General features: G+C 55.6%; 1 protein-coding gene across 2 annotated transcripts in view; it reads right to left on the bottom strand.

The window, feature by feature from the left end:
• Nucleotides 1-2163: 2163 nt before the first annotated feature.
• NUP210 (nucleoporin 210) overlaps nucleotides 2164-23403 on the bottom strand; it is a 103106-nt gene continuing 81866 nt past the window's right edge. Inside the window, exons 28-41 of one of the 2 annotated variants that reach the window (XR_009350815.1) lie at nucleotides 22994-23152; nucleotides 20474-20565; nucleotides 17960-18134; nucleotides 16412-16587; nucleotides 14179-14399; nucleotides 12770-12906; nucleotides 9986-10103; nucleotides 8829-8975; nucleotides 7985-8235; nucleotides 6815-7031; nucleotides 4956-5051; nucleotides 4801-4884; nucleotides 3681-3821; nucleotides 2164-3567 (exon numbers count right to left, since the gene is read on the bottom strand). Coding sequence is in view for 1 of the 2 variants with exons in the window: in XM_059161870.1 (XP_059017853.1) it covers nucleotides 3467-3567; nucleotides 4801-4884; nucleotides 4956-5051; nucleotides 6815-7031; nucleotides 7985-8235; nucleotides 8829-8975; nucleotides 9986-10103; nucleotides 12770-12906; nucleotides 14179-14399; nucleotides 16412-16587; nucleotides 17960-18134; nucleotides 20474-20565; nucleotides 22994-23152 (1974 nt within the window). In the remaining variant the exon portion in view is untranslated. The remainder of the gene's footprint in view (nucleotides 3568-3680; nucleotides 3822-4800; nucleotides 4885-4955; nucleotides 5052-6814; nucleotides 7032-7984; nucleotides 8236-8828; nucleotides 8976-9985; nucleotides 10104-12769; nucleotides 12907-14178; nucleotides 14400-16411; nucleotides 16588-17959; nucleotides 18135-20473; nucleotides 20566-22993; nucleotides 23153-23403) is intronic. The other variant, XM_059161870.1, reaches the window with a different exon arrangement.

Here is a 23403-nt window from a genome sequence, read left to right as displayed (position 1 = left end):
CCTGGGGCCATAGTAGGACCAGCCTCAAGGAGGTCCCAGCTGGGAGGGGATAGTGGGGTCAGACAATGCCAACATAGTACAGGGAATGACAGCGGAGGTCCAGGGGGTTAGGGGAGCACCCTCCCTCCTGTTCACCTGCTATTGCTCCATTCTACAAACCAACACTGTCTACATCTGGATTCCTCGCGGGCCCCATGTCAGCTTTCCCCAACAACAGTGATTGCAGCATATGTGGACATAGCACCTCCTGTCTATCGGTTCATTTTGTCCTCATAGAAGCCTCTGAGGACAGTGTCCTCTTCATTTCCCAATCAGGGAAACCAGGCCCAGGGCACTGATGGCGCTTTTAGCTTCTGCACTCAGCTTTTCAGTGTAGGCAGGCCAAGACACAGGCTTACATATCCTAAAAGTGCCCCTTGTCCCCTAAGCACTTGTGCGCCCAGTCACCCCCATTGCCCGGGGCCCTCAGTCCAGGTCTGCTGCACAGAGTTGTCCGCAGTCCCTCAGCTTCTCCTGCCCCCACCATCCCCTCTAAGAGTCGATTAGCCATCTTCTCTGGGAGAGAGGGCACCCCTTGTCACCAACCCACTGCCCCAAAAGAAGGCCTCACACACAGTCTCTTGCTGATTTTTACCATAACTCTGAAGCCGCTGCTATGCCCACTTTGCAGAGGAAACTGAAGCCCAGGGTGGGGAAGAGACCACACAGGTGGGAGCAGGCGGGTATAGGACCTAGCCCAGCCCTGGCTCGTATCAAAGGCCCAGGGCCTGGGGGCAGCTTCTCCCTGAGGTTAGAGCAGAGGTGAAGGTGCAGAGCCTGTCTGGAAATTGCAGTTTGCTGGGTGTGTCCCAAGGGTCAGCGTCCACCCCAAGGGCAGGCCGGGCTGTTGCAGCATGTAAGCTGGAGGGGGTGATGGTCAGATCTGTGAGCAGCCTGGGACCTCATGCTGGGGGAGGGCCCCTGGGCCAAGAAGAGGGCCACGGGGAGGGCAGATTCATGAGAACTTAAGAGACTGGCCAGATGTAAGGTATGGGTGACAAGGGACTGCAGGAGTGACTTGTCGTGCAGAAGCAAGTGTGTCAGTGGTGGTTGGGGCAGGGCTCCGGAGAGGCAACGGCTAGATGTGGGGTTGTGGCCTGCAGGAGGGTCACAGAGCTGGGCCGCTGGGCTTGCTTTTGGGCGATGCCACTGAATCCACGGGGAGGAGGTCTGGCCGTGGCAGAAGACCCACTTGATCTTGAGGCTGCTGGGAGTGTCCTCTCCTATTGAGGGAGGCCGTCCTGGGTCTGGGCACAGGCTCCACAGACAAGGACCTAGCCATTCTGGTGGCCCTTACCTGGTCTGCTCAGCCAGGGGAGGGACGATGTGGTGTTGGGGACACCACCTGCCATTTAGTCCGTTTCACGAGCTGCACGGGACACCGCTGCCCACGTTCTGTCCCCACAACACAGTTGTGTGTTTGCCTCCAGCAGCCAAAGGGGCTGCGGGGCCTGGAGTGTGTTGTGACCACTTTTCACCCAGCTCCGAGTTGGTGGTGTGGGTCCTAAGGAAAAAGGCGGGTGACGTGGGGGACAGGTGAACTCTGCCAGAGGAACCTCCGGGTAGCCTGCCACCTTGGGTGGCCCCCTGGTCTCTTTAGGCATCTGCTCCATGACACAGGACAGCAGAAACTGCCTTGGGCTCTTATGGTGAGCCTATGGCGGGCCGGTTGAGGACCACCCCAAGAGGAGCAAGTACCCGGACAGGCAGAGTGTGAGGGGCTGGGGACCAGTAGGCAAGGGGATGGTGATCCCAGGGAGGTCAGCTTCTGAGGAGAGTGGGGGTGGAAACCAGGGGGACAGGAGGAAGGAACAGCTACAGAGTGAGAAGAGCCCAAGGGAGAGAGGGAGATGGGGTAGGGAGGCCGTGGTGACACCTGGTGACATGTGGGCAGGGCTGCCATGTCCCCCCCCATAAGTGGGGCACTTATGGGGGCCCCAGGCTGGCAGCCATGGGAACACAGCGTGGGAGGGAGGCCGGGGTGGCCAGCCAGAGAAGGGGGAGTATGACACAGAGGGGCAGCAGAACCGATCTGCTCCCCAAACCCATGTAACCAGAAGCAAAGTCACCAGAGCCTGGTCCCTTCCAGGCAGGACGTCGGCAATTCTGGCAACGAGCATGCCCTTCTTACGAAATTAGAGAGAGCTTTATTAAATAAACCAAGTAGAAATGCGCCTATTTACATCCAAGTTGTCAGTTTGAGCTCAAGTAATATGCAAGGCACAATTCTTCCTGTCTCCAGCTTTACAAAAATAAATCGCACAGCCCAGCCCTAGAGGCCTGCAGCGGATTCACACTTGTGGCTCAGAGTCAAAGTGGATGACTCCCCACGCAGCAGCCACGCGTACCTGGCTTGGGGGCGGGGGGGTGTCTCGAGTTCATCCTGAGAGTGGCCCGGCTCTTGGCCACAGGCAGAGGGGCCACAGTCTGGAGGCCTCCAGTGCTAAATGATGGGCTGGGAAGGAAGAGGGCCTTCTCTTCATTGTCTTCTCCTTCCCAGCCCCTTCCTGGAGAGCAGGCCCACTGCCCTCACTGGCCAGGCCGGGCTCCGTGGCTCGCTGGGGGAATGCCACGGGGAGACTGGGGCCCACACTGGGCGGGCCAGAGGCTCAGGTCTGCTGAGATGCGGAAGGAGGAACAGATAACCCTGGGTCTTTGTGCTTGGGCAGAATACAGTGGCTTCTCCGGAAGAACACATGGAAGGAAAGATCCTGGTTTCTGGCTCAAGGACCTTTTCCTAACTACAATTCCATAGAGAAGCGGGGAGAGAGAGAAGGAACCAGACCCCACCAGATAGCCCAGTGGGGCTGTGGCCACGTCCCAGGAGACTTTTCCACGCTTAGGAAACAGAAACACAAATTCACAGTGGTCCACAGAGGGGCAGAGAGCAGCCGGCTCACAGCTCCCATGGCCCGTAGGGTCCCCCGGGAAGGCTGAGCCAGCACGGGGTCGCCATTGCTGCATTTCTGAGGCTTCTGTGTGGTCACAGGGCCCACATCTGACACTCATGTCTGTTCTCTCTCCTCATCTCCTAGCAGGAGCCAGACTAAGGGTAAAGTTTTCATGGTGCGGGGGAACCCCACAAAAATCCCTGAGGCCACTGCAGTACCAACCCCTCCTAGGAAATGGAGCTTCTGCCTGTTTAAAGTCTTAAGAAGAAGGGGGTTCTAGAGCCTGGAGGGAAAAGAGAAGCAGGACTGCACGTTGCCCAGAAACCCCAGACAACCAGGCATGAAGGACGAGCCAGCGTGTTCGCGAAGGCTAAGAACAAAACCAAATCCAAGCCACCTGGGACTCCTACATGTCAGCAGCAGCTAGCGGGCACGGCCTGAGCTACAGGCCAGGACAGGCAGCGAGGAGGCCTGGTACTCCAGGCCAGGCTGAGCAGGGGTGTCCCCACCGTGGGGGCGCAGGGCTGGCCAGCCGACTAGTGGGAGGTGTATGCGGGGCTCCACAGCCTTGAGGGCGGGCTGGCTCTGCGGCTGGGAGGCAGTGCGTTGAAAGGCGTTGGCGATGAGGCGGCAAAATCTAGGAGGGAGAGAGACGAAATGAGGAACAAAGCAAATAGGAGAGCTCAGCCTTCCCCAGGGATTCCTCAGCCATGCCAGAAGAGCCCCTGGGAAGAAGTGTTGGCAGCCCACCTCGGCCACCTCGTTCCCCCAGCGACCAGTCCCCTAGGCAGCCCTGGGTCAGTGGCGTGATGTCACCCAAGGGATGGTAGTGATGTCCGGACATCAGGGAGACCTGGAGCGGAAGCCTGACCTCCCTCCCCTACAGCAGACCTGTGGGAGAGAGCAAGCAGCAGGTCTCAGGACCACATGGAAGCATCCATGAGCCCACAGGGCATGCTGGGAGGAGGTCCTGGCTATCCCGGCAGGAAGAGCTCCTTGAGAAAACTGCATGAACAAAGGCTCCCATGTGAGCAGAAAAGTCCGGAGTATTCCAGAAATAAAGCCAAAACTCCACAGTGGCCACAAGACACTGAGGGAGGGGTGCACTGGGAGAGGGGGTTAGAAAAGGTGAGTGTCTGCTGCGAGGCTGGCTGGGGGATGTTTGTGGAAGGCTACGGTGCTAGGGGTCCAGGATGCATGCAGGATCTTGTCACCCAGGAAAATGCATCTATACATGAAACTCTTATCTTCCAAAAATTCAGATTCTTTGAAACCTGGCCATGCCCTCTTGGGCTCAGCAGACACCTGTACAGGGGAAAGAACCCTCCAACGGAACACAGAAGATGTTAGGGCTGCCACGCACCATCGTGGTCGGACATTGCACTTCTCACAGACAGAAGTATCCCCTGGAGCTATATAGGGTCACCAGGGACAACTGGACTATGAAGAGGCATGGTCCTCGTGATTCCTCTCCCTCTGAGATCCCTCTGAGATCTATCCCTGGGACTGTCCGAACCTGCACCTCTGAGTCAGCCAGCCCAACCCTCTGCGGGCCTCTGTGGCAGCCCTGGCATGGGGAGCCAGTTCCAGCGAGCACATCCACAGACAGCTCCCTGCCACCAGCCCACCACCCCGCCACCCTGTACGGTTCTGCCTGGGGAAAGCTCTCCTCGCCCAGGACCAGCATACCGTTACCCCTCCTCAGCTTCCCGATTTGCCTTCTGGGCCTCATACCTCAGCTTCCACTCTTGCCCAGGGCCAGAGCTTCTGAGACTTGGGGTTCAGGGCCCTGATCCCCACTTCCTCTTAGGACCCCTTCCTCTTAGCCCCAGCCCTGCCTGGCTGCATCCGCCAGTGGTGGGGTACTCACAGTGGGGGCTGTGGCGAGGGCTGGCTCGGGGGGAGAGGGCCGGAGGTGCGTTGAGCTCCCGGGGCGCGCAGACGGTGTGGTAGGCTGCAAGACCACGTGGCTGGTTAGAGTGGGCGGGGGGAGCAACCCAGGGCATACAGTGCAGCCCACCTCACCTATGATCATGACAGCAGTCCCAGCCAGCAGGGCGAAAAGCGTGAAGAACATCACTTGGTAGGAGTCCAGGAAGTGCTGGAAGAGGCTGGAGCCGTCTGCGATTGATGGAAAGACAAGTCACCAAACCAACATATGGAGTTGCCTTGTGTCTGTGTGCCCACCCAGAGGGTGAGGTGGCCTGCCCAAGGCCTGGGGTGGGGGACCAGTGTCCGGTCCTGTAAGGCAGTCACCCCAGTGCTCTGTTCTAGCCCATTCTGGGTCACTGGAACCAACCCAGCTCCATCTGAGGCCCCACTTCCTTGGAGGTGGGCTCAGCGTCCATACCCATTCTAAGGAAGAACAGATGTGTGGGGGGGAGTCAAGGGGGAGGGGGAGATGCCCAGGAGGCAGCTGTGTTGCCTGGAAAGGCAAGGCAGTGTTGAAAGTGTCAAGCCATGAGCTGCACTGCCCATGGCAATGCCAGTCAGTGTTGGGTAAAGGCACTGGACAGGGATATTGCCGTTCTCAGAACTGGGGCCCATGCACCAAGGGATGCCAGTATCATTTGCTCCAAAGCTATCGCACCTCTGGGGCCCCGCCTCAGGGTGGTCCAACTGTGGCCTCTTCTTCCGTCTCCCTCTACCTCATCCTGCACCTCCTCTCCCTCACTGGGCTGTCCTGTGTCAGGACACATCCCTGCTTGGCAGTAAGGAGGCGTTCGCCTCTTCAAGTGCCCTTGACCTTGGTCCCATCCCTACAGTCTGCTCCCAGCCAGAACGGACCAGGCCACTTTCTTGCTCTCAAGAAAAGGCCTGAGCCCCTGACCGGGCATTCAAGGCTCCTCGTGGCCCAGCCTCTTATCCGGCATTATCACCCCAGGGTCTTACTAACTGCATTGCCCTCCCCCAGCTACTCCTCCTTCTGGACCTGGTGGAAGCAGCCCCTTTGAATGGTACCCTCAAGCCAGCAGAGGTAAAATTACCCCTCCATATGCCTCTATTCCTTTCTTGCTGTGTTTATAATCCATGCCCTATTTGGGGTAGGGGGCTTCTCAGGCCTCTGCCCAGCACAGGGCCTGGCACACAGCAGGTGCTAATAATGTCTACAGAATCAATGAATTGCCCATTACTGAGCACCTATAGTATGTTAGGCCCTCTTCTAGGCGCCGTCCCCACATACAGTGCTTAGCTTCTAGTGGGGGAAAGACTGGTGGCAATCATAATTGTATTAATTATTAACTAATGGTTAATTAATTAATCATTAATTGTATTAATTATTCCATAGGCTGGCAGTTGAGAATAGTGCCATGGAAGATGGAAAAAGGCTCGAGTAGAAGTAAGGTTCGAAGTTTCCTATTATATGAGCAGAGAAAGTTTGAGGGAAGGTTGGCTGGAAGCAGGCGAGGGGTGTTGGCTAAGGGGCTATCTGGGGGAAAGGCATCACAGGCAGAGGGAACAGTGAATGCCAGGGACTCAGCTGGGGGCCACACATGTGCCCCAAAGAGGAGGGAGGCTGGCGTGGCTGGAGCAAGTGCTCACAAATGGGTAGGGAAGGTGGATTACGTGGGGCTTTCCAAGATCCTGGAGACACTTGGGCTTTACCTCATGAGGGAGGTGGGAGCTATAGCAGAGTGTTGAGCAGTGGAGGGGCATGGTCTAGTCACTTTTCAACAGGATCCCTCTAACTGCCGCGTTGAGAGCAGACGGGGAAGCAAAGCACGTGTGGCCGCTCAAAAGAGCCATATTCGCGTCACAGGACGTTCTGCATTTCTGAGTCGTCCTGTTATCGATGCCCCCAGGTTGCCACAAACAGCTAAGACCATGTAGCCCAGCCCTCCCCACCCAGGTCCATCCCAGCTGTGTCCCGTTCCATGACTCACGAGGACCAGGCCCTCGGCGATCCATCACAAAGGCCACGGTGACCGGAATGGTGATGGCTTGATTAGTCATGGGACTGGAGAAGGTCAGGGCGGTGGACAGAGGCCCCTGGCTGCCGGCTGTGGGATCTGAGATGCCGACAGTGTAGGTGATGAAGCTGGGGAGCCCCAAAGACTTCTCCTTCTCAAAGGCCAGCACGGCTGGGGACCCCGATTTCACCTGGGAGAAACAGTGCAGGAGAGGAGCACTTCTGCCTGAAATGCTGTGCTTCCCTCCTGGGCCCAAGGGTGGAGGAGTGGAGACCCCTCCCCAGACCCCCTTCCTAGGCAGGTGATGATGCCTGGGTGCTTTTAACTGACAGCAGGAAATGCGCGAAGTCAGGGAAGGAGCACGGTGTCTATACTTAGAGTGTTTTTAAGGAAAGGACAAATCAATACCATTGAATTCTAATCAAGGGCTCTTTATTAAAAAAGTGTTAAACTAACATGAACTATCACCAAATGCCAACTTTCCAAGGGAATAGCCTGGAGCTCTGTTACTGGCTGATCGCCAGCAGCTCAACCCCAAGGCCTGGCAGACCCTCTGTCACCAGCAATGAATCCATCCCTGTCTCTCTCCAAGAATGTTCAGCCACATTCGCTGCAGTGAGACAAGGGCTGAGGTAAACAGAGGAGCCAAAACCACCTTGGGCCTGTCACCCCAGATCTCCCAGCGTGCTACATGGCAAAACACAGGACACCATTCACTCAGCACTCAGCAGATGGGAAACTGAGGCCCGGAGCAAGGGACTTGTCCCCAGCTGTGCAGGTGTCAGCAACAGGTCAGGGATTAGAGGTTTTCCCTCCTGCCCTATGTCAGTGTGCAGTCCTGCACTGACTTCATTCACTGAGCATACCAAACGTTCACTGAGCACATACTATGTGCCTGGGAAGCCCTATGCTAAGTACTGGCTCCACATACTTAACTCCTGGTTGGGGAAGACTTGCAGAAATCACAGTAATTCATAGATAACGGTAGTGGCATGGGAAGAAAGAAAAGGATATGGTGTATTCACATTTTCTTTTAAATTTCTCATTTTAAAGAGAGGTGGTCCAGGCCTCCATGATCCACCTGGGCCTCCCTGCTTCCCAGTCATCTCCGAGGCCCCTGGCTCACGTGTGGATGCCACTCACCTCCAGGTTCTCAAGAATCTCCATGGCACCAAAGACCTTGACCTCGGAGCTGGTGTAATGGTTGCTCAAAAGGATTTCAGCCTGGTCAGTGTACAGCCCTGGGCTGAAGGGCACCTCGGCGCCCACATGCTCTCTGGGGGCATGGCTGCCCGGGATGGAGGCGGTGACCAGCAGTGCTGTTTTTTTCATGCTGAGATGTTTCAGCTGCTTGTCTGTCAGCCTGTGCATCATGACCGAGCAGAGGTACCGGCCTGTGGAGATGAGGATGTTCCCCTTAGTCCCCTCTCCTGCCCGTGACCTCATGCTACACTTTCTACTGGCTTCTCTAACTGGACAACTCCTACCCCACTTCAGAGCCCACCTGAGGCATCCCCTCCTCTGGGACCCTCCAGGGACGTAGCCCTGGTGGCTTGGACACCCTCTCTGGGACCAGCACTCTGGCTCCCTTCCCAGAATGCTCTGGTTTACCAGATCCCCATTGCCTTGCCGTTCCCTGGGGTGGGAAGGCATGGGCCAGTGCTGTATCTCAGGGCCCAGCCATCCTGGCTCAGAGGGACTGTGAGTCCATGATCAACAGTTACCCTGACCCAATGCTGGGCTTACAGGCCAGCTGGGGCTGACTCCCAGTAGCCTTCCTGCCACATGGAGGGGGGCTGCCACATGGAGGGGGGCTGCGGAGAGCGGCTGTCACCCAGCATGGGCCTGCCAAGCACTCCTGGTGGCTGCAAGGGACCCGCGTCCAGAGGGTGGCCTAAGTCCCCAGGCTGGGCTCCTGACAGACAGGGCCCCTCTGCACAGAGGCATGGTGGGCCAAACACACCCATTCACACCCTCGCCCACTCACCTAGAGTTGCGTCAAATCCTGGCTCCACTGTGAAGACGTCGCGTGCTGGGAAGTCAAAGACGTCTTGCTTGAACTGAACCTGGCAGCTAATGAGGGATTCTGGACGCAGAGTCTCAATGACTTCCATCTGGGCTGGGGAGCACTCCCCTGGGGATGGGAAGTGGGTGAGGAGGGTGTGAGCCAGGCCCGCCCGGGGCCTGTGCACCTGCCCGTGGTGCCCCAAAATGAGGACGCAAGAGCAGGCTGCACACACAGGCCGGAGGGGTTGCGAACAGACGCTTGCGGGGTGCCCCGGGACTGCCCCCAGCTTCACGATGCTGCTGGAGGTTATAAAAGCCGAGGACAATTCTAGGGGGGAGGAGGGCCATTCGGAATTGGGGCAAGTCCAGATCCAAATTCGAGCATTTGTGCTAGAGGCTGTATCCAACGGCCCGGCTGGACAGGTCAGGCCCACTAACGCGCATCGTCTGTCCCTGTCAGTGGGGAAAAATGGGCAATTTATTTCTGGACATCAGGAGGGCAAGAGTTCCCCATGGATGCGCTGAGGATCATTTCAGCGACTGCATGGTGCTGTCCCCGCACACTGAGGTAGGAAAACAGAGGTGAGTGGATACGGTAAAGGTGTCTCATCAATCAGAACGAGGACAGCCATATTTAATTCCACCAGTTAAGTGGTTAAAAAAAAAAACAACAACAACCAAAAACAAACAAACAAAAAACCAGTCCGTATTGATGGATTTATTCCTAACAGCTGCTGTCCAGGACTGTCATGGGCAGGGGACAGGGTCGAATGTTCCATGCAAGGCTTGGAAGAGCTAATTATAAAAATCAGCCATGAGATCTCTGCTAAGTCACTACTTTCTGGGATTCATGGGGGTAAAGTGTGGCTTTCTTTCCTCAGGTGACCCAAGGGTGAAGGGGCATTTCTGGCTCAGATACAGGCTATTTCTGGGCACCAGGATCTTTTAGGAAGGTCTCTTTTCATTGTCTCTGCTTGGGGACAACTTGGATTTCTAAAAAGCTGGAAGCAACAGGCTACAAGGAGTTTAAATGCAGCTCTGGCGTAAGTTTGAGTGGGAAAAGCAGACAAAATGGCAGCAGAGCCCCTGAGCCCAGCAGGGCCCCTCCCCAGACCAAGCAAGCCCCTTACTCTCTACCTCTCAGGTTAGAGCTTCTGTCTCCCACGGTGACGGTCACCTTGGAGGCCTCCTGGAAGCTGGTCTGGCCTGGGCGGATGGAACGGGCCACGATCCTTTGAGGGACACCAATCGCTATCTGGGGAGGGAGCCGAGGCAGCTGCACTGAGCACCGACCACGTGTGGGCCTGGTGGCTGGGCAATTTCGTGACCTCACCCTGCTGATGAGGCAGGGTGATGAGGCACAACCCACTGCACAGGGCACAAGACTGAGGCTCAGCATTCGAGGGACTTGCCCAGAGGTGGTGGAGCTGGGGTTAGACCCTGCAGCCTTGCCCTCTCTCTGAGCTGACTGTTTTTCCAGAGCAGCAGAGCCCCAGCTGGACTTTGGGCCTGAATTCCTTCAATGGTTTGGGGTGGGCTACAGAATTTGGCTCCTGGGACAGTTGCGATCACTTCTCTGGTTCATTAGTTTCGTTAATTAGGCCTTCAGTGAAGAGAGAAGGCACTGTTTTACTTTACTGTCATTTCTTCAACATAAATCACCTGGATGAAAATGCAACCCACATACCCTGGGTTAAGGACTGACACCCCCCGCCCCCAGGCCAGACTGAAGTCTTCCCAGATTTTTTCCTACCTATCCCCTTTGCTCATCCTGCCCTGGCCACACCCAGACTCCCCCCACCCCCTCGCCGCAGCTGTGCACCTACCTTAAGCTTCCACCCTCCCTGCAGAGACTGACCCTGTTGGTCCTTGTAGGCCCAGCTCGAGTCACCCCCTCTAGCTGGAAGCCTGTCTACCCACCTCTGGGCAGGCACTCAGCACTTCCTGCCTCCCACAGATCTGATTTCTACCAGAATGTGATCTCCCTAAGAGTAGGGATGCGGTCTCACTCCTCCCCAAAGCTCACGAAGCTACCAGGGTCATGGCTGATGCAGAAGCATAGGCAGGCCTGTGGGCTGGCCCCAGGGCCTTCAGACTCACTGGTAGGCACCTGCACTCTGGCCCTAGGTCTTCCCATCTTCTCCTGGACTCCTCCTGACCACCAGGCTATCATCTTCTCCCCACTTCTTCTTCCTCCTCCTCCACACCTTGCAGAGGGGACCCAAGGCCTTGCCCCTCTCCCCTCCTGCTCTAGTATGCTCTGCAAAGTCCCATCCATTCTCAGGTCTTCCAGAACCATCCCTGTCCTCAGCCCCCCAACCCCTCTCCTGCTCCCTGCTCTGGAGCTCCAGGAACACCTGCTGCCTTACCACCAGCCCCATACAGAGGAGCTATAACCACTTTAGGCTGGCCATTTCTCAACTCACTCATCTTCCACCCACACCGGCCCCTCATTCTGCACCCCACCCACCCACCACCGTAGTCAGTGTAAAGGACCAACATCCACCTTGTCACCCAAGCCAGACGCTGGATCCCCAAAGCCTCTTTCTCCCTCAATCCCTACTTCCAAATGGTCATCGATTGCCAAAGACTCTCCCCGCTCAGTCTCCCCCATACCCACCCTTAGTTTCTGCCCGCCCAATGGTGCCAGTCCCATCCCCAGCCCCCTGCCTGGTTTCCCTGCAGCAACTCTCCCTCTCTCGGGCTCTTAAACTTTGCCAGGCACTGGGACCCGTTCCAAACCTTACCTCTGATCTAGATCACTCTCTACTGTAAAAAACAAACAAACAAAATCCCTGGTGAAGCCCTCCTAGGTTTGGCATAAGCTTTTGTCTCTTTGCTGTAAAGCAGTAACAGTGCAGCTAATACCTACTGAAGGTTTGCTGAGTACCATTCCAAGCTGTTCACACATGTGAGTGCCTTTAATCCTTATAACACTCTTCCATCCATTTCACAGACAGGAAAACCAAGGCACAGAGAGGTGAAATAACTTCCCTGATGCCACACAGCCTCTCAGTGGCCCAGCTGGGATATGAACCCAGGCAGCCTGGCCCTCAGGCTCATATGCTTAACCACTCCACAGAACTTCCTGGAACCCAGGGTGCATCATGATGGCCATGCCAGCCTCCACTGCCCCCCTCCCGCCCTGCCTACCGCCTAGGTAGGTTCCCGCTGTCAGGGCTGGGCTCTGGAGCTGGGTACAACTTTGCCTATGCCACGCTCTCTCATCCAGCCGCCCCTCCCTCCCCCAGCCAACGCCGCCCAGCCCCTGCCCACTCTCGGTGGCTCCTCCTGGGAGAACACAGCTTCGTCAATCACCAGGTGCCCCTATCTGGGATCGGCTCCCCCACTGCACAGCTCCAGCACTAAACGTGTGAGCTATCAGGTTAAACTGCTGGATTCGATCACGTGCACGCTGGCTCTAAAATGAGACACATTTGGAACATGGCCCGACGTGGCTCATTGATTCATTCTCGGCTGGAGATAAACAGAGGAGAGAACAGTTTTGTTCGCCTCCAGAAAGACTCAAGGGGTGGCTTGCCAGGGAGGCTTAACTTCATCAGTGACGCCAAATCACCACACTGGCCCACCCACCCCAGGTCTCCCAGGGGGATGCCCATGGGGGACCTTCCTGCCAGTCCACCAGTGTATGGGAGCGGGGGATGGGGGATGGCAACTCCAGGACACCAGCCCTTGTCATGGCACCATTTTGAATGCGGGGAGGCAGGAGCCTGTGCCAAAAAGGGAGCTTGTTTCAATCCCAGAGGCAGGGGGCAGCGGAACCCAGACTCATGACTCCGGATCCTGACTGCTAGCAAGATGCTACTGCTTCTTTGCTCGAGAAAAGGGAGTCATTCAGTAGAGAAAGCTAAGGATTTCACCCCAAGAGGGTCAGCCACGTGTGCCCCCCCAAAGTCCCACCTCCTTGTAGGTCCTCAGGTGCCCAGCAACCTCGTAGTAAATGGTCACAGATCCTGCCTCTCGGGCCACCGCCACGCCTGTCCTCGGGTCGATATGGAGGACGTTACTGGATGAGGAGCTCCAGGTTCCAGAGAGGCCTGGGAGAGGAAGTGCTGACTGTCACTCACCATTCCCATAGCCAATACCACGGCCAAACTCTTGTCCCCCAGGTGACAGCATCAGCCTCTGGCCCCGCCCAGCCCCATGCTCCACATTGCTGCCCCGGGGGGCTCAACTCATCAACCTCAGGGTAGAAGCCATCTATCCCACTGGCCTTGGCACCCTGGCTGGGGCCCACTCCCCCCACTCCCACCGCAGGCTCCTGGCTGCAGCCACCCGGGGCTAGCTGTAGGCCTAGGGCACCTGCTCTCTGCACAGCTGCAACCCCTGCCCAGAGTGAACCTTCCGCCCTCCTTTCTCTCTAGTGCCTCCCTGCTTGTAATCTCATCATTCCTTTGTCCTGGGATGACCTGGGAGCTGGCCCTCTCCACAGGACCACCCCCTTCCCAGCCCCAACTGTTTATCCAGTGTTTTTTAGCAAACAAAGCCAATGTCAGGGTTGAGGGCTGGTGCTAGACAACATTTCTTAGTTAAGAGCCAATCATGTAACAGAATATAGACCACAAAATAACAACCATATTCTATTTCTGGCAAGTTAGATTTGTTTTTCTTTAAGAGCAGTGTTTAACTTCCTTTTAAAATGAATTAGATAAAGAAAAAATAGGGAGTCAATTTGAAACTTTGGAAAAAAAAAAAAACAAAAAACAAATGATGTAGATCATGGATATATAACACAGGTGGCATGGGAGCAGCTGAAATCCGGAAATCACGGAACAGGCCCAGTAGCTATTCTTTGCTCACATTTCCTTTTGGACGTACTCTGACCAGCCCTGTAGCCATTAGGCACAAGTGCCTTCATATGAAATAGGTAGTTTCCTGGGTGCATTTTGAGGGCTGGATTGGGAGGGCCCCCCCCGCCTTAGCAGATATGGGATGTCTCCTGTGGCAGAAACTTCTACCAGACAGTGCTACGCGAGTGCAGGGGCTGGCAAGCTTGCTCTGTAAAGAGCCAGATGGTACATGTGTCAGGCTGTGGGGGCCTGGAGGTCTTTGATGCCACTGCTCGGCCCAGCCGTTGTAGGGGAAACACAGCCACCAACAGCACATGAATGTAGAGGGATGGCGGAATTCCAAAGCCATCCTGTTTGCAAAAAGAGGCAGCACACTGGATTTTGCCTGTAGGGCTCTGATGCCTGCTCTTGGACCTCCTCCGAGCTCTGTTCATCTTACCCACACCAAGGGAGCCCGCTCCCATCTTTGGGGCTGCCCAGATTCAGAAGGAGTCCCCGGCCCATATCCATCTCTCTTACCTTCCAGGCCGACCAGGACTGTGGCCAGACAGAGCACGTCTCCCACCACAAGCGCTCCGGACAGCTCCGGGGAGATGGCCTGTTGGACAGGCAGCGGGACGAAGTCGGAGAGGCCCACGTGCTCGGCATCCCACACGCTGAGCAGCGTCAGGCCGACGCTGATGGTGCGCACGACGCACGTGTGGTTGATGGCGCCCTTCCCGATTTGCACAAACTCGTCTCTAGGCACAGGAGGGGGAGGTGGGCGCTCAGTCTCAGGGAAGAGGTGCCTGACCCCGGAGGGAGAAATATGGAGGCCCCTGCCCAGACAAGCTTCTTGCTGACCGTGGCCCCAGATGTCCCTCCGGCTCAAGGTTACTGAGCAGCTGGTGCAGATCTGGGGCCACTGCAGGCCATGCTAAACCTGACCTCCTCTCCTCTGTCCCAGGAGGAGCCCTTGGCCCAGAGCTGGGGTGGCCTGGAGCACGTCCCCATGTTCTAGAAGGGAAAGCTGAGGCCAGAGGGCAAGGGGAGTTACAAAGCGCTTGTCAGTCCCTTCCCAACAGACCAGTGGAAGGAGGCACGACCTCTGTCCTCTGCCTCCTTTAAAATGGGGATGAGAATAAACTCATGGCGTCCTAGGCTTGAGATAGTGCTAAACCAGGTCGGTGGCTATAAAGCACAGGGACCAGCAGCTGGTGCGTGACACATGCTTGGTCAGCACCAGGCCTGCACTGGCCGGCCAGAGAGGCAGGGTTTCTGGCTTTATCACTTCCCTCCACTGCCTTCTGATCCCTCAGCCCTGACTGGTCCCCAGGAGATGGGCTCCCACCACAAAAGGGCCAGCACGACTTCTGTGGGGTAGCCGAGGGCTGGGAGAACCTGCCTCCATTTCCTCCAGGGTAGCCTTGGTCCCAGACCGAGGCACGGCTCAGACCATGGGCACAGAGCTCCATGGTTTGCCGGAGGCCTTCATGACTATGGCCTCGGTTGATGGCCCTGAGGATGAGGCAGGTTCCCCACATGACAGGTATGGAGACTGAGGCCTGGAGAGATGAGTTGCCTTGCCTGGGAAGGGTCCACAAAGGATAGAGCTGGGGCTTGAACTGGGCCTAACTCCAAACCCCAGTCCTCCTACCATGCTACTTCCCTAGTGCTTGGCCCTGGGTATGTGAGCCACAGGGAACACATCTGTTGCAGGCCTGCGGGGAGGCCAACTTGCAATGGTCACTCACACCTGCATATACTCTTCTGTCCCCGTATTCCCTAGAACCACCGCCTAAGCTGTCCTTTTTCCTCCTGTGCCCAATGGCTCGCTCTCCTGCTTTTAGCTAGTATGTACCAGAGGCTTTAAAATCACCGGCAGGTCTCCTAAAAACACCAAGTGCTGGGTCCTGGGAACTTGCATTTCTAAGGGCTCCTGGCTGCTGTTGGCCAGGCTGGTCTGGGGACCACGCCTTGAGACTCACTGCTCCAGCAGACCCAGTCAGAGGTTTCAGTGGGCCCAGATGGAGGCCACAGCTCTCTTCCTGCTCTGGAGAGCACCCTGTCACCTCACCTGAGACCTTCCAAAATACAGTGTAGCTAACAGCTATAAGAGATAGCCAAAATGACTTGCCCATGGAGCCAGATGCAACCTGGTATTCAAACCCCACTTTCTGGCTGTGTGACCCAGGGCAAGTGGCTTGAACTCTCTGGGCCTCAGCAAATGGGCTATAGTGAGGCGTCAGGGCTATAGTGAGGCGTCAGTGAGACACGGCAGAGGCAGTGAACATCACACTCCTTCCTCACCAGCACCAGAGTGCTGGAAGGTGTGGCCTTACGGGGTGACCAACTTTTGCATCTGCCTATCACAGAGCCAGTTCATTGGCCATGACTGTGTCGTGGTTCCATGTCCCCTGCGATGGGCTTTCCCAGGTATACAGAAGTCTTACCTCAAGCCCTCCAACCCCAAACCCAAACCCGACACCTGTGTCGGTCAGGTCAGGTGTCAGGTCACCTCCTGCCCACTGGGGACATCACCGATAGCTTCCTGCCACATGGTAATAAAGGTTCTGGCCTGTTTTCCCCTCACTCCTGCCTCCGGAGCCTGCCCAGGGTTTCCCCCTGGGACCCTACAAGTGTGGCATGTCCCCTCCTCTTGGTGACCGCAGGTAATGAAGTCTCCTTTCAGTGGCACTAGACTGTCCAGTTGCCATCCAGGTCCAACTGAGGCACTCCTTCCTGTGAGAAATGAGGGTCTCCCACAGCCTACCTGTTGGTTGCAAAGCTGAGCACCGAGTTGTGAGCATGGAAGATGTCTCCAGAGTTGTCGTGGAAGTGGACTGTGAAGGTCACAGTCATTCCCAAAGGCAGGGCTGCCAGAGCCTCCCTGTTGTGGGTGTGCAAGACAGGGCTCATGGAGATCCTCAGGTAAGAAATAGGAGACACCTGAGGACATGAGCAGATGTGGTAGTGACCGCTCTGGGAACTAGCTTCCCCAGCTGGGTACCGCCCTCGGGAAGGACCGGGGACTAGATTGACGTGGGGGTCCTGGGAGGAGGAAAGGCCTTGGTCTCCTGAGAGTCCTGAGCTAGTGATGAGATTCCTGCCTTCCCACAGAGCGGGCCAGACTCATGAAAAGAAAACCCAACCTACAAGAGCCTAAACCCGTGACTTTGAAAAATTATTATCGTTATTCATTTTGCAAAATATCCCCTAGGCTTTGAATGTTCGGTTTCTTTGGGAAACTTGGCTCTCTGGGCATTCAAGTGAAGGAATGCCCATTGGGGACTACAGGGGATGCATTAACTGGGGGGCACTGGGAGGCTATGGGTGCTGCAGGGAAAGCAGGATGGGGAGGAGGAAACCCGAGCTCCTGGCCCCCGAACTCCGAGATAAATCTATCCCGGCCAGAACATTTGCTCCCTCGAAAGACCTAAATTTCTGGGATGAAGCTCAGTGGGTGCAGTGATAGGTAAACAGCTGGTGCTCAATACCTATTTGCTGAAGTAGGATGAGCAATGAGTAGCTTCCACTTACTCAAAAAGTAGGGTGGAGGGTTCCCTGCAAGGCACCCACTTTGAAACAAAAAGGCACTAATTAAGGAAGCAGGTCAGGGACCCAGGCAAAAATCTCAAAACTTGAAGTCATGTGTCTTGTCTGTCACTCAGGATTCAGCCTGTGGCAAGGAGGTATAGGAGGGAAATCCGGGGGACCTACCCAAAGGATGCCCAAGGAGAAAGCCCCCAGCACTAAGGAGCATGGAATGGCAGGGGGCCATGGAAAGTGTTGTGATAAGGCTGGGAGACACAACCCCGAGCCCAGCCCATGTGGATTAGGGCCCAGGCTCTGCCTCACAGTCACCAAGAGTGACTCACTTCCACAATAAGTCTCACTTTCCTTGCCTGTAAAATTGGTTACTGAATTCTTCATGTCACCATGGATATAATGTGATGATTTCTGCACCGGGCATCTAGCACACACAGCCACTGCTCCTGGGCACCAATCAGGTACCGGCGGCCCCATCGGGACACGGGGATGCCAGTCCCAGCAGATCACAGGCCTTGCTGGGCCTGTTTCCCCCTCTGTGAAATGAGGCCATTATGATCAGTAACCTACAAGGACCTTCAGCTGTGACACCCAGAAGATGCTATAGCTTTTCCTCTGGGACCTTTGTCCCCAAGTTATCTGTCAGTGAATTCTTCCATACAATTTCTCAGCTCAAAGGTGAATAGATCCATTTTACACCTGCGAGGGGCAGGTTTTTCCTTCAGTGCTATTGCCTTCATTACGCTAAAACAGGAGGAGAACACGATCCTACCTTTACGGCAAAGATGATGGTTTGGTTGGCCCCGAAAGTCTCTTGAGCAGTCACTTCGATTGTAGACGTCCCAATCACAGACCCGGACGTCAGGAAGCCCTTCTCATCCACGTGCACCACGGGGACCTTCTCCGGCCCACCCAGGACGCGGTAGCTCAGAGATGCCGCACCATCCCTTTGAAAAACAAACAGACCCAGTTTTTCAGAGCGCAGCAGGGAGAGCAGGTCGCAGCGAAGGGGCCTGGCGTCTCTGCCCTGAGATGCAGCCATCTGGGCTTCCTGAGGGCTCCTGGGATAAGGAAAGACCTGAACCTGGCCCCACTGTACATTAGGACCCGGGTGGGCAGCCTGTGCCTAACCTCCTTGGTCCCCTGTGGGAAACCTAATATAGAAAACCGATGGTTCCAAGGAGAGCGTTGCTCCTGGGAGAAAACACTGACAGCTGAGCTTCTCCCATCCCTTGCATGGGACATTTGCTGTAAAGATCGTTTCTGGGGGGACACCTGGGTGGCTCAGTGGGTTGAGCCTCTGCCTTCGGCTCAGGTCATGATCCCAGGGTCCTGGGATCGAGCCCCGTGTCGGGCTCTCTGCTCGGCGGGGAGCCTGTTTCCCTCTCTCTCTGCCTGCCTCTCTGTCTATCAAATAAATAAATAAAATCTTTTAAAAAAATGAAAAAAAAAAAGATCGTTTCTGGGGCAGACTGTTTCTCATTTACTGACATAAGGCGGCCTAGGGCCCTGAGTCGGGCAGATTCTGAGCACAGTCCCAATGCCCAGCAGATAGCTGCATGCCTCGAGGCACCTCGTGTCTCCTCTCTTGGCCCTCAGTTTCCCCAACTGTGAAAGGGAAGCAATGGTCTTGCCCTGTCTAATTTCTAAGGGCAGGGGACTGGGTGAAAATGGGCTACTTGCTCAGAAAACGGTTCGTAAAGCTGCCAATGATCCTCACTGGTTAGAAGACAAATACCACAGTGTTTTGTTTAATAAAGAAACGACAAGGGGCGCCTGAGTGGCTCAGTGGGTTAAAGCCTCTGCTTTCGGCTCAGGTCATGATCTCAGGGTCCTGGGATCAAGTCCTGCATCAGGCTCCCTGAGAGCCTGCTTCCTCCTCTTTGACTATTTGTGATCTCTGTCTGTCAAATGAATAAATAAAATCTTAAAAACAAAAACAAAAAACGACAAGAAGGAAATGGGCTCGCCCCCAGGGCTAGCCTCTGTCACCTTGCTCTTTGTACGCAGCCTACGGACCCTCCCCAAACGACGATAATAAGGGCTATTGCCTCGGCTGCAACTTTCTGCCCCATCACCAGTCCCTTCCTTGGAACCTGCAGAGGTCCTGCTCATCCTTTAAGACGCAGCTCAAGGGCGCCTGGGTGGCTCAGTGGGTTAAGCCGCTGCCTTCGGCTCAGGTCATGATCTCAGGGTCCTGGGATCGAGGCCCGCATCAGGCTCTCTGCTCAGCGGGGAGCCTGCTTCCCTCTCTCTCTCTCTGCCTGCCTCTCCATCTACTTGTGATTTCTCTCTGTCAAGTAAATAAATAAAATCTTAAAAAAAAAAAAAAAAAAAGACGCAGCTCAAGAGGTGCCTGCAGGGCTCAGTTAAGTGTCTGCCTTCAGCTCAGGTCATGATTCCGGGGTCCTGGAATGGAGCCCCAGTAGGGCTTCTCGCTCAGCGGGGAGTCTGCTTCTCCCTCTGCCCCTCCCCCTGCTCTTGCTTGAGCTCTCTCGCTCTCAAATAAATCAAATCTTAAAAAAAAAAAAAAAAAAAAAAAAAGAAGACCTAGTTCAAGCATTTCTATCTGACATGTCTCTCCTAAAGCCTCGCACAGAAGGCCCTGCTTTGGGTTACAGCTAAACTATCATACCTTGTTTGACTGTCACCCTTCTCGTGCCATGCTCCTCTTCACCACCACGGGCACACCAGATGGTATTTAGACATGTGTGTTTCACACAACATGCAAGTACCCTGTGGTCCTCGGAGCACCCCCTGTGGCAAACCACCACTCACACGCAAGTCAGGGCTACCAAAGGCACTCGCATGAAGGCAAGACAGGAATTAAACCGCAGTCAGTGTGCGTCCCCCCCCGAGTGGGGACCTGGCTGAGTGCAGGGCTGGGGTGGGGCCCAGAACTTGCCTTTCACCCTGTGCCCCGGAGATGCCCACGCTGCTGATTCAGGAATGCTACCCGCCGAGCAGCGTGTCTTGAAGACAAAGGGGCATTTGGAAGTTTAACTCTTCCAAGGTGGTACATTTTCCCCCTTTGGAGTCACGGACTGGAGCAGTGGGCATTACAAGCTTGCTGGGCGCGAGGGAAGAAGAGACAGGCCCACGGGGACCAGCAACGTGGAGCCGCAGGAGCAATTGGCGGGGCAGGGAAGGGGCCTGCAGAAGCCGCACCCACTTCGCACAGAGAGGGACGCAGCTGGCTGGAAGTGTCTGACAACTTTGACAAATGAGTCGTTGGACGTGGAGCGCTGCTCCTCAGCCTGCTGCAAACGAGCGCTGAGTCACGTACCTGTTTGTCTGAAGCTTTATAAATGAGTTGGGTGACATTAGTATTTGTTCTGCTTCTATTTCAGGGTTCAGCAGCAGCAGCTTCTCGAATACCTGGAACGGAGGGTGAGGTTGGTTCCTGGCATGCGCTGGAGTCCTGTCCAGCCCCCTGTCCCCGCTCTTGGCAGTGAGACCGGGTGGGGGGAGGGGCAGAGATGAAGAACACCGTTGGGGGCACCTGCCAGATGGCAGGGAATGGGATGCGTAGGGCAGGCTTTTAACAGAGGCCAGGGGTATGATGAGAAAGAGTGGACAGGCAGGCTCATGTGTGCATACCCCATTGAAGCCAGGGAGCACAGGCTACTCCCCAGGTTCCTGTGGTGGGGGGGATCTTTGTGGGCATGGAAGGAGGTGTGCAGAATTACAGGGCTCAGGGTCTGTCTCAGCTGATCCTCATTGTGCCCAAGTCAGGATAACCCTTAGCTGCCCATTGGCCCTGATCTTCCCTCTTGTCCTGCTCTCCTGGGAGCCACACGGTGCGGGGGCAAGTGGGTCAGTGAACCAGACTGGCAGGTGAGAAACCTGGTCATGTCGGAGTGAATCAGACCAAATCTGATCCTCGCTTCCCAGGAGCCCCAAGGCCTGCCACAGCTCCCCAGCCTACGGTTGCAGCTCTTATGGGAACTCCAGACCCCTCCCGACAAGCACCCTAACTGCCTACCACCCTTCCAAGTCCTTTTCTCTAGGGGGCCATGGGACGACCTCTCTTGGCCTCTGGGCCTGGATGCTGAGTCCAGCTTTGTGCTCCCCCACTGGCTTCTGATCTCATCAGATGGGCTGGAGTCTAAAGGGTCCAATTTTCCTTCCCTTCCAGCCTTGCTATGTTCTGATCATATACATAAGCCCAAACGTCCTCATCTGTAAAATGGGTCTAAAAGCAATAATCCTTGCCACGTTCGTCTCAAACAGCAGGCCTCATGTGGCAATGGGAGCAGTGCTTCCTAAATGGTGACTGATAAATTGTCTCTGGGAGCAAGATGGGGTTCTGATGTCGGTGGGGGGGGGGGGTCCCTGCCCTGGGCAGGGGGTACCCAGCATAGAGCATCGGTTCTGACTTGGATACATGCATGGGCCGGGAGACATACTTATAAATAGGTTTCCTCCTGCTTTTCTTATATGCATGTTCTTTGTTGCCCCTCTTCGGATGGAGAGGTAGCTGTGAGAGGGATCTTACTTTCCTGTTAACTCAAGTGTCAGGAAAGCAATAGTGTGAGCACCAGGGTCAACAGCGACGGACCCATGGCCTCACCACCCAGGGGATGACAAGGGGGAGCGGTGGGGCTGGCTCCGCTGAGGGGAGGCTGCTTCTCATCGCCTGCTGATTCTGCTGTGTACCAAGACACCGAATCTTTAGGACAAGCTGCCTACTGGGTTTTTAGACAACATCTTCCTATTTTTAAATGTTGGCAACAAATAAAAATTGTTTTAGAGCGTTGCATGAGCCAAAGCAAATACATCTGTGGGCTGGATCCAGCATGTTGAAGTTTCTGAGGTACTCAAGCCTCCAGCTGTCAGCTCGGGAAACTGAGGCACAAAGATGTTAAGTGTCTCACTTGAGGTCACAGAATGTGGAAGCTGTAAAGCCCTGTCTTTAATCCCGTGAGAGGCACCAGACACGAGGGGGCTTGAATCTGTTTCTTTTCTCATGATATTTAGGGACCACTTTCAGGGTTTTTTTTTTTTTTGCAATTTAGGGGGACCCAGAGGTTACTGAGTCCCAGATGGGCAGAACGGGGCCCTCTGAAGCTAAAAATGCTCTTCAGAAGCAACTTGTCCCCTCCTAGTTTTACAAGGGCCCCGAAGGACAGGGGAGGTAGGAGGGCAGGCCAGAGACAGAAATAACGGGTGTCGAGTCCCAGGAGGGAGAAGAGCCATCTCAGGTCGTCCACACAGCACAGCCCTTTAGGCCTTTCTGGGCCCACCGCCCATTCACAACCTGGAGGGGACACTTGGACCCCTTCCCCCTTGGGCCGCAGGCTTGTCCTCAAGCAGCAGCCCCCGCGGACTTCATGGGAGCACCTCCCAGGACAGACAACACTGGGAGGTGGAGAAAGGCAAGTATGCCTCTGCTAAGTGCTGAGTATTTGTGAAATAAACACAGACAATTCAATGAATGCCTCACAATTTTCCAGCTTCTTCCTACCATGAAGGTGCTTCCAACACCAAGCATAGAATTATCTGCTATTTGGGGAATACACCAAGTTATTTCATGCCTCCCGGACTTTGTACACACTGCTCCTGCCACCTGGCCTGCCAGACACCCGGCCTGCCAGCCACCCGCCCCCATCCTGCTGGCCCAGGGAAGCCTCAACTCTGGGCTCCCACAGCACCTTATATACTCCTGGCCCCTGCAGACTGAGAAGCCATCAGGTGTAGGAGTGGTAGCAGGGCTCATGTGGGCCCGAATGGCCCTGGGTTGGGGTGTGGGATGGGCACACTGGCTTTCCCTCTAATGGTGGCTCCTGTCCCCCTGCCCCTTTACCTGGATTTGGATCTCATCGGCGAGTTCTTTGGCGAGGCCGTGCAGCTGCCCAGCAGCAGGGTCCAGAGCCTTGACCACCACCCGCAGCCCGGTCCTGCCTTTCACCCGGCCATGCACATTCATGGCAAAGTTGTACTGTGACGGCAGCTGTAGTGAAGCCTGGGACAGACATCAAACGCGTTCTCAGGAAAGGCCTAGGGCCCTGGTACCCCTGACAGCTGGTCCTGGGTACAGGACCCTCCCAACCACCCACTCCCTGTTGTGCACAGGTAAGGTAAGAAGAAACCTCCCAAACCAACTCCTACTTGGGCCCTGCATGACCACAGTGCACTGGGGGTGGCAGACCAGAGTCACCAGGGCTGACTCCTGTCCCATTTCCCCACTGGTGCACTGGGTGACATACGCCAAGT

This window comes from Mustela lutreola, chromosome 2, assembly GCF_030435805.1.
Source record: "Mustela lutreola isolate mMusLut2 chromosome 2, mMusLut2.pri, whole genome shotgun sequence".
In the NCBI taxonomy this organism is placed as follows: domain Eukaryota; kingdom Metazoa; phylum Chordata; class Mammalia; order Carnivora; family Mustelidae; genus Mustela; species Mustela lutreola.
Note: the sequence above shows the minus strand (reverse complement) of the source record. Positions and strands in the feature narration are given on the sequence as shown.